Source organism: Streptopelia decaocto, assembly GCF_964273445.1.
Source record: "Streptopelia decaocto genome assembly, chromosome: 17".
Lineage (NCBI taxonomy): Eukaryota > Metazoa > Chordata > Aves > Columbiformes > Columbidae > Streptopelia > Streptopelia decaocto.
Window position 1 is genome coordinate 7,824,950 of NC_138672.1, and position 12,852 is coordinate 7,837,801.

At 45.2% G+C, this 12,852-nt stretch overlaps 1 protein-coding gene across 1 annotated transcript; it reads left to right on the top strand.

Annotated features, from left to right (window-relative positions):
• The first annotated feature begins 130 nt into the window (after positions 1-130).
• Positions 131-12,841, top strand: POMT1 (protein O-mannosyltransferase 1). Its single transcript, XM_082068111.1, has 21 exons — positions 131-267; positions 865-988; positions 1,629-1,772; positions 2,063-2,169; positions 2,651-2,701; positions 3,049-3,195; positions 4,165-4,276; positions 5,004-5,069; positions 5,635-5,728; positions 6,171-6,326; positions 6,891-7,021; positions 7,242-7,337; positions 8,634-8,726; positions 9,351-9,447; positions 9,539-9,631; positions 10,074-10,194; positions 10,328-10,425; positions 10,919-11,032; positions 11,504-11,630; positions 12,283-12,460; positions 12,663-12,841. The coding sequence occupies exons 3-21, from the start codon at positions 1,651-1,653 to the stop codon at positions 12,835-12,837; spliced, it is 2,178 nt and encodes a 725-aa protein (XP_081924237.1). The 5' UTR covers positions 131-267; positions 865-988; positions 1,629-1,650; the 3' UTR covers positions 12,838-12,841.
• The last annotated feature ends 11 nt before the right edge of the window (positions 12,842-12,852 follow it).

A 12,852-nucleotide genomic window follows, 5' to 3' on the forward strand; every position in this document is an offset into this window, starting at 1 on the left:
CCAGCCGCCCCACGCTGGCGTTGCCATGGCAACGCGACGGGTTTCTTCCTTGTCCCCGTCCTCATGGCGGTGCGTGCGTCTGACGCCACATCCGGCGCCGCGAGTCATTGGCTGGAGCTGGACGGTCCCGCCCCGTCCCCTGGTACGCGGGAGGGGGCCGCCATCTCCTCAGGCCCGGGGGTCCCAGTCCCGCCGCCTCCCCCGGGCTCGGCGGGGCTGCTGGTCCGGCGCCCCCCAGTCACCTCCGGAAGGCTCTGAGCGGCGGGGGTGAGGCCTCATGGCGGGGGCAGTGGCGCCGCTGTGTACCCCTGAGGCTCAAGGGAGAGATTCCAGGCCGGGCGGGGGGTGGCTGGTGGCCCCGCTGCTCCCATAGGCCTTGAGGGGAGGGTGGGAGGCGGGTCCTGTGCTGCCCCAAAAACCACTCAAGGCTGGATAATGGGTCCTGTTGACCCTGTAATGCTCGAGGGTGAGGGCTGGGTGTGGGGTCGGTGCTCCTGCTGCCCCCATAGAGCTCAACACGGGGAACAAATTCCGGAGGGGGGTTAGTGGTCCTGCTGCCCCCTCATGAGGCTAAAGAAGGGGACGCAAACCTGGCAGAGGGCTTAATGGTTCCTTGAGGAGGCGTGTGAGGTCTGGGGCACAGGTAGTGCTGCAGCCCTGCCCCGGGGTCCAGGCCTGTCTGTGCTGCAGGGAGGAGCAGGGTCCTCTCCATCAGGGGGTTCTTGCGGGTCCCAGAGCCTGCGAGGGGATGGCAGAGCACAGGTGATGGCCTGTGGTGTGGTGTGGTGCAATAGTGCTGGTAGAGACCACAGCTTTGCAAAGGGCTTCTTGAACAATCTTCCACTCAGTGCTTGTGTTTTATAGGCAGCAAGAAACAAGAACGGTGGCACCGCACTTGCTGGTGGGGATGTGCTCACATCACCCTTTGTTCTCCCCTGATCAAAGCCATGCAGATGGGTTTATTCCGGTAACTTTCTGTTGTGTTGAGGTGAGGAGATACAACACCAATTCATTGCTGTTTTCTTACCTAGCAGTTCTGCCCACGGGAGTAAAGAGTTCAGTCCCACTTTCTGCACTAGAGCCCTACAGCACCTACAACTCTGCTCCTATAGCCAATGTTTTAAGACAGAGGATGTTTGCAGGTTCTGCCCCTCTCCCCCCCACAAAAAAATATGATAAGTTTAGAAGGAAATAAAGGAAATAACTTTTTAAAAAATGAAAAAAAAAAAGCTGCCTGAGCAATGTGGTTTGCCTGTCACTAGCGTCGGATTCTGGGCTGGGAAGTTTGCTTAGTGCAAAGTGGAATATAGGCTTGGATTAAGCTATTGCATTTCTGCAGAACCAGTGTAAGAATAAGCAGAGTTTCTAGCTTACTATTGATGAGAGAGAACCATACACATGTAGAAGGAGGACAGATAAAAGTCAAGTGTGTTCAGTAACTTCATATTTAGCGTTACTCTTGTACATACAACAGAAAACACATAAATGAGGGAAGTGAGAGTACTTTGTTACATCATTTACTGTGAGCTGCTAGTAGCAGCAAGTAGTGGTGTGTGCTCTCTGCAAATGATCTTCAGCTGGCTCGGGGTGAAAGGGTGACTGCTGCTCTTCTCTGTTGGCTCTTGGAGGTTTGGACAGACCTTTGACAGGATGTTGGAATTTCTGAAGAAGCCGGTTGTGGTTACTGTGGAGATAAATATGAACCTCGTGGCGTTGACTGTGATGGGATTAATAAGCCGTCTGTGGGGGCTTTCCTATCCACGGGCTGTCGTGTGAGTAGAATGGTTTATTTTCCACTTGAATGACAGAGACTTTTGGTTTTCTAAACATTTGTGAGTAAGAACGCAGGAGCAGAAGATCAGTGCTTGCCTGATGCCAGTCTCCGTAAATACGATGATATTGTTTCCCTCAGAGACACTCCTGGGGGGACAAGGGCAAAGCCCCTGCGGTTCATTGTACTCTGAGCCTTTTGCCGACAGATCAGTGTTTCCTTCCCTGTGTCCCCGTAGCCTGCAGGATCATTCCAGTGAAGTTTGACACATTTCTGCCTCTTGTGTTTCAGTTTCGATGAAGTTTATTATGGCCAATTCGTTTCGCTCTACATGAAGAGGATCTTCTTCGTGGATGACAGCGGCCCGCCTCTTGGCCACATGCTGCTCGCTTTGGGAGGTAGCGTCTCCTGAACTGATGTAAAGAGAATTAGAATTTCCCTTATTTAGTATTATTAGGGAGCTGTTGCATGAGTACTGGGGGTGATAGAGCTGTGTATCCATTGCCTCATTGTTGTCCAGTCCTTTAGATAAAGAGAAAGGTGGGATGAGAAGTGCAGGTGACTAGAAATAGTTGGCAACAAGCAGATTTTCAGGCCTGAGATATGCACAACATAGAAGTGTCTGTATGGGAAGGAGAGGTTAAATATATGTGTAACTTTGTCACTGAGAATCTGTGGTTCCCAATTTATATTCTTTGTGCCTCTGCACGTTATCAAGTGTGGCTGCAGGCAAAACAGTACAAAAGAGAACCCTTTTGGGAAAGAGACCTTTCATGTGTGGAAAATCTATGTGTGTGGAAAATGGTTCCAGGACCACTTTAGCACCAGTTTTTATACTTGCTTTAGATTTTAAATTATGAATTGCTGCTTCTGTTGTAGGTTATTTAGGAGGATTTGATGGAAACTTCTTATGGAACAGGATTGGAGCTGGTAAGAGCTGATTTTAACTGTCTCATTCTTCTGAGAAAATAAGCAGTATTTCAGCGCCTGACAGGTTCCTTTTGCCTGACTAGTGGAAATAATGCTTTGTCTGAAACCTTCATTTCTCCTCTTAAATAAATCTGCAGATCTCTAACCGAAGTTTAAGGCATTAAGGATTCCACAGCAGTGATTTTTTAATTGCTTGAAGCAGTTTGAGAAGTACAAGACAGACAATAAATTACTAAGACTAGGAGTTAGATTCAACAACTTGTTGTAGTCATAAGGAGTTCTGTATTGATCCATCTTTGCAATTAATAGTTTTCAAATTTGTCTGTCACTGTTGTCTCTTGTTTCAGAATATGGGATGAACGTTCCTGTTTGGTCCTTGCGGCTCCTGCCGGCCCTGGCTGGTGCGCTCTGTGTGCCTTTAGCATACCAGATTTTGGTAGAACTGCAGTTCTCCCACTGTGCTGCACTTGGAGCTGCTCTTCTGATTCTCTTAGGTAAGATTATTCCCCTGGGCCCCATTGTTCATACAGGGGGAGAGTGGTCCCTTTCCTCCTTGCAAATTTTCAGGGTGCATAAATGGCTGGAGCAGCATCTCCCCACAGAATTCTCACAACACGTTGGAGCCCATTTTCAGCCCTGGCCTGTGTCAGTCTCTGCTGAGCCCCTCTGCTCCCCACGCTCCTCACAGCTCTGCAGCAGGCTGAGGCTTTACACAAGTTCATTTTATTATTAAGCCATAATAACCTCACAGAAAACCACTTTTCTTGCATCCAGGGAAGCCTGTACTCTCTTCCTCGGAAGTTTACAGCATGATTTAGCACATACTGGTTTTTAACAGCAGGGTGACCCTACTTACAGTCAGCTCACCAAATTTCTTCATCTCCAAACTGCAGCAAACCAGTCTATGTCCTTAGCACCATGATTTGACGTGGCTCTGGTGTGTCTAAGTTAGTTGATTTTATTCTCTGAAGGTCTGCTGGCGGTTGCCTGAAAGGGAAAGAGCCTCTCAGCAGCTCTTTCATAGTCTGATAAGGGAAAGCTAAGCCTCTCCTAGCTATCGGCTGCTCTGATTCTGGCTCAGGGAATCCTGCACGAAGCAGCTCCCTTTCTTGAAGGTTTGTCATCATGCCGACTGCCTGTTGGGGTCACTGCCTGGACTCTCTTTGCCTCGAGAAGCACCTCTGGATTTCCCAGCAGTGATTTTCTTTGCCTTTGCAGGCAAGCACAGCACCTTTATCTGCCTCCTTTACGACTTGCTCACCTCTTTGTCCTTGGAGACAGTTATGGCAACGTACTTTGCTCTGATGGAAAGTTTTTGTCCCTTTAAACCCAACACCTCCCTGTTACAAATTGGCTGTTCTTAAAGGGGCAGGTCCTTCTGTTGGATAATGATGTGATTGTTTGAGGTACAACTTGCCTGTAGATAAGTTTCCCTAATTTGATGTCTGTCTCTTTTCCCACAGAGAACTCTTTGATCACTCAGTCAAGGTTCATGCTTCTGGAATCAATATTGATTTTCTTTATCCTACTTGCAGTTTTGTCCTACTTGAAGTTCTACAATTTGCAAAGGCACAGGTAAAGCTGGATTGTCTCCCAACCTTTTGGATATTCTTGTGGTGACTTTGTTTTGGTCACAGGCTATGTGGGTTTTTTATGTAAGTCACTTTACTGTTTTGCATCTCACTTCATCTGTAAAATCCAATGCTTTGACCTCTCATATGGCTGGCCCAGAAGTTTTCTCTTCTGAGCAGTGTTAAAGACCGTTTTACCTGGTAGTAAGGTTGTCTTTTTTATTTTACAATAAAAATAAAATCCCTTGGGAGCACTCCTTTGTCCATCCGGATTCTTATTGAAAGGTTTCCTTCTGTGCACATAAACGTTGATCATAACAGGTCACTTAATGCTCCTTTGTTAGTGTTTAGAGGCATTGAATTCAGAGAGCTTTGTCTCTCTTCTTGTGGCTTCACATGTTCTCTGCTCCTTGCAGAGGATAAAGTTATCTTTAGTAAAGCAAAATTATCTTTAAACTGAGCCCAGCAAGTGATTTAATGCATTTCTTTTATCTGTAGTATCAGGAGGCACATAGTGTTCAGTTTTGCTTTTCAGGATACATTCAACAACACTCTGTAGATCAGGGCTGAGAGTCGGTGGCATGGGAGGTTCAGAATGAGATACCGCTGAGTAGAATAAGGAATAGTGGAGTCCTGCAAGTTTTTTTTCAAGTTAAATTACATGAATTCAGAATCCTAAGAAGGTGCCCAGATCTCACCATAGCATTCTTTCCTTTATAATTTTCTTTAAGGTCCTTCTCTGGAAGCTGGTGGTTTTGGCTCCTGCTGACTGGAGTAGCTTGTTCTTGTGCGGTTGGGTAAGTGATGACTTTTTTTTAGCAAGCTGACTTTCCCGCCTGCTGTCTGAGGTATTGGGGGGGCTTCGGATTTTCAAGACTGATTCTTGGTGCTGTTCTGAGCAGACGCCTCCATGACTTCTTGATGGGTTAGATTGTTTCTATAAGAGGATGTCAATTCAGAGTAGGTGATGCCAGGGATTAGAGAGAACTTCCTGGGAAGAACAAAATTCATTTCTCAGGGATGGCTTTATGTTATAAATCACAATCTACATTTCACCCCTCCCTCCTGGTTGCCTCAAGCTTCAGGAAGTCTGAATTTAGGGACACTGTGTTTTGTGATTTGCCAGCATGTTATCAAGAAAGTTCCCTGTCACTGCGGTTATTTGATGTAGTTAGCAAACAAATTATATCTTCTGGTGTCAAAGTCTTGAGGCATATTTATATTGTTGTACCAGACTTGTCATGGATCTAAGTCCTTGGACTTTAACACATCCTGCTCAAGAGAAAGTTTGAACATTTATGTCTTGTATTAGGTAACTGCGTAGTTTTTAACCATGTTCATTTTTATGCACTTTCTTCTCAGAGTGAAATATATGGGCCTGTTTACCTATATGCTGCTCTTGGCCACTGCAGGACTCCACTTCTGGCACATGATAGGAGACCAGAACTTGTCAAATGTAGGTAGCACAACATGCAGAATACGTTATGTGTAACATTTCAGTACAGGGGCCAGCAGGTCCATAAATAATGATGCTGTCTGTAGATTGGTTTTGAACTAAAATTCCTTCTCTTAGTCTGCAAACTGTCATAGAACAGTTTCTCAGCACAGTTGCTGGAGAAGATGGAGTTAAATTTAAGATAAGCATGTGTGTGTGGCTGGCTTTTCTGCTCTTATCCATGTCTTGCTGATTTGTAGCTCAAAACCTTTACTGTTCCACATACCTCCTGCTGGCTCCAGTCCAAATCCTTCAAAGTTATCCAGCTGTTCATGAAATTAAAGCTAAATGAGGGTCCTCAGGAAAACTTAAAAAAGACAAGCAAACCAAGCTAAAAATGCATTGGCATTTTTAATATTTTTAATATCTGGAGTATGAAACCAGTGAGTTCCCTGTGTTCTAGGTTTCCTTGATGTGCCATTTCCTGGCTAGAGGACTGGCCCTCATCATCATCCCGGTGGCAATGTACCTGTCCTTCTTCTATGTTCACTTGACTTTGCTGTATCGCTCTGGGCCTCATGACCAGATTATGACAAGTGCTTTTCAAGCCAGCTTAGAGGTAAAGGAAACTGATTTATTAATGGAGAAGAGGGGGAAATCACTATTAGAAGAGTTGTGGGTGGTCTTGTTCCTTTGATCTTGCGTGTTTGTTCCTTTTATGTCATTTGACTACTCTGCTATCATAGTATTGCTTTAAGATGAAGCAATGATGACTGAAATCCTAATAATGGATTAAAAGCTTTTCCCAGTGAACCAATAACAATATCTTCACTCTTGTGCTGAAGGTTTGTCCCTTCCAACAGGAAACTTCACTGAACCCCTAAGTGATAACACTGTATACTAGAGGATGATAGTATGATTTTCTGTAGAAGAGTGCTTAGTCTGTCTTTTAGAACAGCAGGGCTGTAGGGATATTCCCTAAGGCCTAAGACCTTCAGGCATTGATATATTTACTTTCTGGTGAGTATGGTGCTGCAAGATTTTACTTTTGTAGATTCAACCAAATAAGAAGGCATTGTGCTAATTTATTGCTATGTTTAAAGTGACAGGTGACTCTTGAAAGAATTTAAACAGCCTCTGGGTTGTTTCTTCTTTCCACTTATCCTGTCATATTTTTTCTCAGGGCGGGCTGGCTCGGATCACTCAGGGTCAGCCCTTAGAGGTGGCCTACGGCTCTCAGATTACTCTGCGGAATGTGTTGGGCAAGCCCATGCAGTGTTGGCTCCATTCTCACACAAATACTTATCCCATCAGGTGAGGAGTCTGTCTAGGTCTGTATTATTAGGGTGAAAGTATGTTCTGGTTCTTCACCTCTCAGCTCGGTTCCTGGCAATCTCTTCATTAATCCTTCAGAGTGCACTGCAGATGTGCAGGTTCTCTGTAGGAATGGAGCTGGTTTATGTTGCTGTAACTCTTGTTGAGCACAGAAATGTCCTGTTACATACCTGTGGCGTTTTTTTAACCTTCTGTACAGGTATGAGAATGGCCGAGGCAGTTCCCACCAACAGCAGGTGACCTGCTATCCCTTCAAGGATGTGAACAACTGGTGGATTGTCAAAGATCCTGGAATGTGAGTATGCCAGAGATTTAAATGCTAAGCTGCTGTAAGCATAGCTTCTAGACACTTCCAAAACCTAAACAGGGCAGCGCGTAATTTCAGCTGCAGAGCTGGTAAGGGCGACTCTTTGCACAATCCTCCTTCAATATGGTAAAAGCATTACTGAGGACTCGGAAATTCTGTTTGAACTGCTCCTGCCAGAACATGGGCTGCGCTGTGCACAAGGGGATCTTCGAATACTCATGAGACCAGTGGCAGCTCTTCAGGTGCTTTGCATGAAAGGGAAGTTCTGCTTTTTGAAGCATGTGAGCCATGGCATTAGAGTGCCTTGATGAGCTTTATCAAACTTGAATGAGTCTCAGAGGAGTGTGGAAATCACTTTTGCAGAATATTTCTTTGTATTTAAAGTGAAGGATGAGCTGTGGAATCTGTCACACCGGAAGGGATTCCAAGTGGGCGCCTGTACCTGAGAGGCCTCATTTGTGCTGAAGTGTTTTGCCATTGTAGCTGTCAGTGGAGAGCAGGAGTTTGTCTTCTTGTAGTTTTGCCAGTAAAAGCCCTTGTGTGATATCATTTCAGATTGATCAAAAAGTTGGTTTTGTAGGTTTCTTATGTTGCTCTGAGAACTGTGTAGAGTCCTACCAGGACTGTGTGCCATTATAAATTGTGTCCATATTGGGAAAGTTTGTCTCTAGCACAAACCTTTCAAGCAGGGACTCCACCAGAACCACAGAAATCTGGGATCTCTTTAAAATTCTTCAAATTTAAGACTCCTATGAGCCCTGGAGGATGTGAAGCCCTTCTGTAGAACAGTAAAATACAGCAGTTATGTGAACTGCAGAGTTCGCCCTTGCCAAAGCATGCTTTAGCCCTGCCCAGAAGCAAGATGAGAGTTTGCTCTTCGTGGTACAGATAGGCATTGATCTCTTGTAATTCTGCCACAAGTGACATGAGTTGCAGGACCAACACATGACAGACCTTACTCATTTCACAGAAGCCACCGAACAGCTGCGTGGTGGGAATAATCTGTACTTGCTCCTGACTGACCTGGATTCAGAGCACTGACCTAATGCCTGGGGTGTTGGTATCCTGTTACCAATCCTCTGAGTCATTCTGCCCTTAAATCACCTTTGCCTAGATAAGCTTTGTTTCTGTTCATGTACAATCTATAGATTGCTTTACTTTCTTATTTTGCTGCCTAAATGTCTGTCCCCACCTGCAGCTTCTTGACCTAACAGTTTGGTCATGACAAGGTTGCAATGTCTGTTAAAGAATGTAAGCGCTTCCTCTTGGGTGTTGCTCTACCAGGCAGCAGCTGGTGGTGAGTAACCCACCCCGGCCCGTGCGGCACGGACACATCGTGCAGCTGGTCCATGGCATCACGACTCGGTACCTCAACACGTAAGTCCTTTTCTCATCTCTGCCGAGCCCGCTGCCTTATTCTGCTTTGTTGTCTCTCAGAGTAACTATTCAGTTATTTTGTGTGCCTGTTAACCCAAAACCAACTCCGCTGACTTTGATGGCATCCTCCTGCGCGAGGGATGTGCTTTGTGAGTGGGGAAGATGTGCTGGAGAATCCGGTGTGCTGTGGCTGATTGCCACGGATTCTTGCCTGTTTTGCAAAGGCTGCAGATGAAATTGCCTCCGGACTGCTTCCCGAAGGGCGTCTGCGTGTGCTTGAATATCACTCAGATTAGGAAGGGGGCTGTTCTGAGCTTGAGTTTTTGCTATGCCCCTTCCAAACCTGATTTGTTTATTATTGGAAATCCCAGTGAACAGCGTCTCTGTTTGTTACAATCAGTGCTTGTTCTTCAGCCTGGCAAAGTATTGGCTTCCTCCGAGCCTGTTCCTGGCAGCTCTTGATAGTGGAGAGTGTTCTCTTTCAAAGTAAACAGTGCAATTTGTATAAATGAGTTACTCTTTGCTTTATTACTGAATCTGGTCTAAGCCAATTCATTACCTTTATGGCTTTGCTTTTTATGTGAATTTGGGAAATGGTGTTGGAGGTTCTTACTTGTCTTCTAGGCATGATGTTGCTGCCCCTCTTAGCCCCCACTCCCAAGAAGTTTCTTGCTATATTGATTATAACATCTCCATGCCGGCGCAGAACCTCTGGAGAGTGGTGAGTGGTCAACGGGAAGGGAGCGGCTCATCGTGTTCCAGCAGAAACAGCTGAGAAAACATGACAATCAAAAGACATCTTTCTGTTGTAGGAAATTGTAAATCGGGAGTCTGACACAGATGTGTGGAAGACGATTTTGTCAGAAGTGAGGTTTGTTCACGTGAACACCTCTGCAGTGCTAAAGGCAAGTGGATTTCTGTTTACTTGCCCCTGTATCTTTTGCTCCACGCAGTTCTACTTATCTCTCTGCTCCAAAATGCCTAAACCTCTATAACAAATAACCCAATAAGTAAATAGAAGGAAATGATAAACTTCCTCAGTGTGATAAAAGAGCGGCATGTGTTTCAGGTAGTCATACTCATACTTCATTCCTTTTCAGCAAGCGGAGCTTGCTCAGAAATGAGTGCTGAGTCTGTAATATGTGCAATAGTTACGGATCTCTTCACAGAGTTTGCCAGAATGACTTGATGGCTGTGGCATTTGTTGAGACAGTATTGTGTAGTGACTCCCCACATACTTTCTAGCAGCCCCTTGCTGTCACCCACTGCTCAGGCAGGGCCTAGAAACTTCCATCCTGAAACTCCAGTTGCCAGGACCAGAAGTTCACAGTCGCCTCTCGCTTTCAGCTCAGTGGAGCATCTTTACCCGAGTGGGGATACCGGCAGCTGGAGGTGGTTGGAGAGAAGCTGTCCAAGGGCTACCACCAGAGCATGGTGTGGAACGTAGAAGAGCACAGATACGGGAAAAGTACGTCTCAGCCGTGTTCTGAAAACAGGTTTCTGTGGCTGGGGAATGCTTCAGGTTGATGGGAGGGTGGTATCATGTGTCTGTGTGTTCTGCAGGCTCTAGCTTTCTACTTATTATGTGTTTTTTCTTCCAGGCCAAGAGCAAAAAGAGAGAGAAGTAGAACTCCACTCTCCCACACAGATGGACATAAGTAAAAACCTCAGCTTCATGGCAAAGTTCACAGAATTGCAGGTGAGTGTCTTGTTAGTCCTTTATTTCTGCTGCAGACCAGGAACCTGAGCATTTCTGTAGGCTCTGAGCCTGAGGATTCATGGTTTGTTTGTTGCTGATAGAGTAGTTTGATGTCCTCATTGAAAAAAAAGATCTATTTCTGAATGTATTTAGAAGGGCATTTCAGACCTGTGCTATTCAGTAACAAATACCCAAGTGATTATGAGAAAAAAGAGGAGAAAGATCAGGTGCACACATAGGAGCTGTCTGAAACTGAGCTGTAATGTGTTTTATCTGCAGTTGGTAGTGTTGATACCCCTCACTAACACTGTAGAAATTCACTAAGGAAAGTGCATTATCTAAGAACAAAATAAAACCATTGTATAGATCAGTACCCAGTATGAGATACACAAAATCTTTCTCCTCTCCCAGGTTAAGAACTTAATGTCTTATATCTGGAGCTGTTTAGCTCCTCGTTTCTATTCTGAAAGCCTTTTGTTTGCCTTTTTTCTAGTGGAAAATCCTCACATTAAAAAATGAAGACACAGAACATAAGTACAGCTCCTCCGCTCTCGACTGGATCACGATGGACACAAATATTGCGTACTGGCTGCACCCCACCTCTGGTGTAAGTACGGGACGTAGCAGTAGATGTGAACCTGCTGGAGGAGGCAGATTCAGTTCCCATGTGAGCTCCATGAGTGTGAGCAGGAGCAAGGCCAAGGAGCTGCTCCAAACAGACTATTCCTGTATTAATATATTTTCCCTGAGGGTTGGGGTTTTTTTTTGGCATGTGATGCAGCTTTGACAGTAGTTGCTTTTTATTTTGTAAAGGAAAACTGCAGTTTAATAGTTTCCATTATTGATTCCATTTAGAAGATGAATTCATCTCCAACAGCATCTTTTAAATGCTTTATATTACATGAGAGTCTTGAAGCAGCAAAGTTTATCAGCGTGCTTTATTCTCATGAATACCAGGTTGCTAGCCAGGCACATGCTGCAGTTTAATTTAACAAATCTGTGTAGGTAATATTTAAATTTATCTAAAAGAGCTGCAGCACGTTCCTGCTTCTGGCTTAGACCATCTTCTCTTCTGCAGGCCCAGATCCACCTCCTTGGGAATGTTGTCACCTGGGCTTCAGCGAATGTTGCTGCTCTGGTCTATGTCTTTCTGTCCCTCTGGTACTTGATACGGCGAAGAAGAAAAATTTATGACATTCCCAAAGGTCTGGTTCCTTTGTGTACGTGTGCGTCGAGGTGGGGGGTTGTCACTTGTTCTGCTACACTTTAATGGCCCCAAAGCCACATTTTGCACCTATATACTTGCCTACACTAGGACTTTTTCCTACCCACTAACCCTGAAATTTTTGTTAGGGGGACACAAGCATTTAGAGTAGCCCATGAAGAGACTGGTTATGGTCATTGCAATGTGACCATCACCTTATGATGCAATATAGTAGCCAGTATAATATTTATTTGACTCATTTCCCTGTGTGTGAGAAATCTTCAGGCATCAGATTTGGATTCTACTGAGCCTTTTTGTGTTGATTTAAAAGAGGAGGGTACTGGTTGTGGAGGGAGGGGTTTATTTTAAATGCGTTCATTCCAACCAAGCTACCATCTCTCCTGTGTGGCCAGATGGTTTTTTGCTGATTTTTCTGGCTGTACATTTTATTGTCCTGCTGTGAAGCTGCTTTACACCTCAAAGTGTGACAAATGCAACTATTTACCTCAGCTGAGTGTGGTGAAGTTAAACTTTGTATTAGCACCAGTTGCAGAGGGTTCAGAAAAAGACCAAACCATGCAAGTAAGTGAGCTCTTAGAGCTTCTAGGTTTCCAGAGACAGTGCTTTGAGATGGTGTCTTGTGTCTCCTGCAGATGTGTGGCAGCTCTGGGTATCAGCCGGGGGCATCTGTGTTGGAGGCTGGGCTGTGAATTACCTGCCCTTCTTCCTGATGGAGAAGACGCTTTTCCTGTACCACTACCTGCCTGCCCTCACATTCCAGATTCTCCTGATTCCCATCGTATTGCAGCATCTTGGCGATCATCTCTGCAGGTATTTGGTTTTCACAGATGGATAACTAGACAAGTGGTGCAGCTCTTTGCTCCAGGGTTATCACAGAGAAAGCAGTGATTTTTCCAGCAGTGGCGACGCTTTGGCATTTAGAAAAGAAAGGCCAGATTTAGGTCTTCCTTTTGCACGAAGTGTTTGGCCAGCCTTGATGTAACGTGACTGCTCTTTCCTTCTCTCATCCCAGATCTCTGCTTCTCAAGAGCATGTTCAGTGCCTTGATCGTAGCCTGGTTCTCTTCAGTTTACTTGGTCTATCGCACATTCAGTCCTGTGACCTATGGGGAGCCCTCGCTGTCTGCTACTGAACTCAAGGACTTGCGCTGGAAAGACAGCTGGAACATCCTTCTCCAAAAACAATAACAATTACAATCTTAC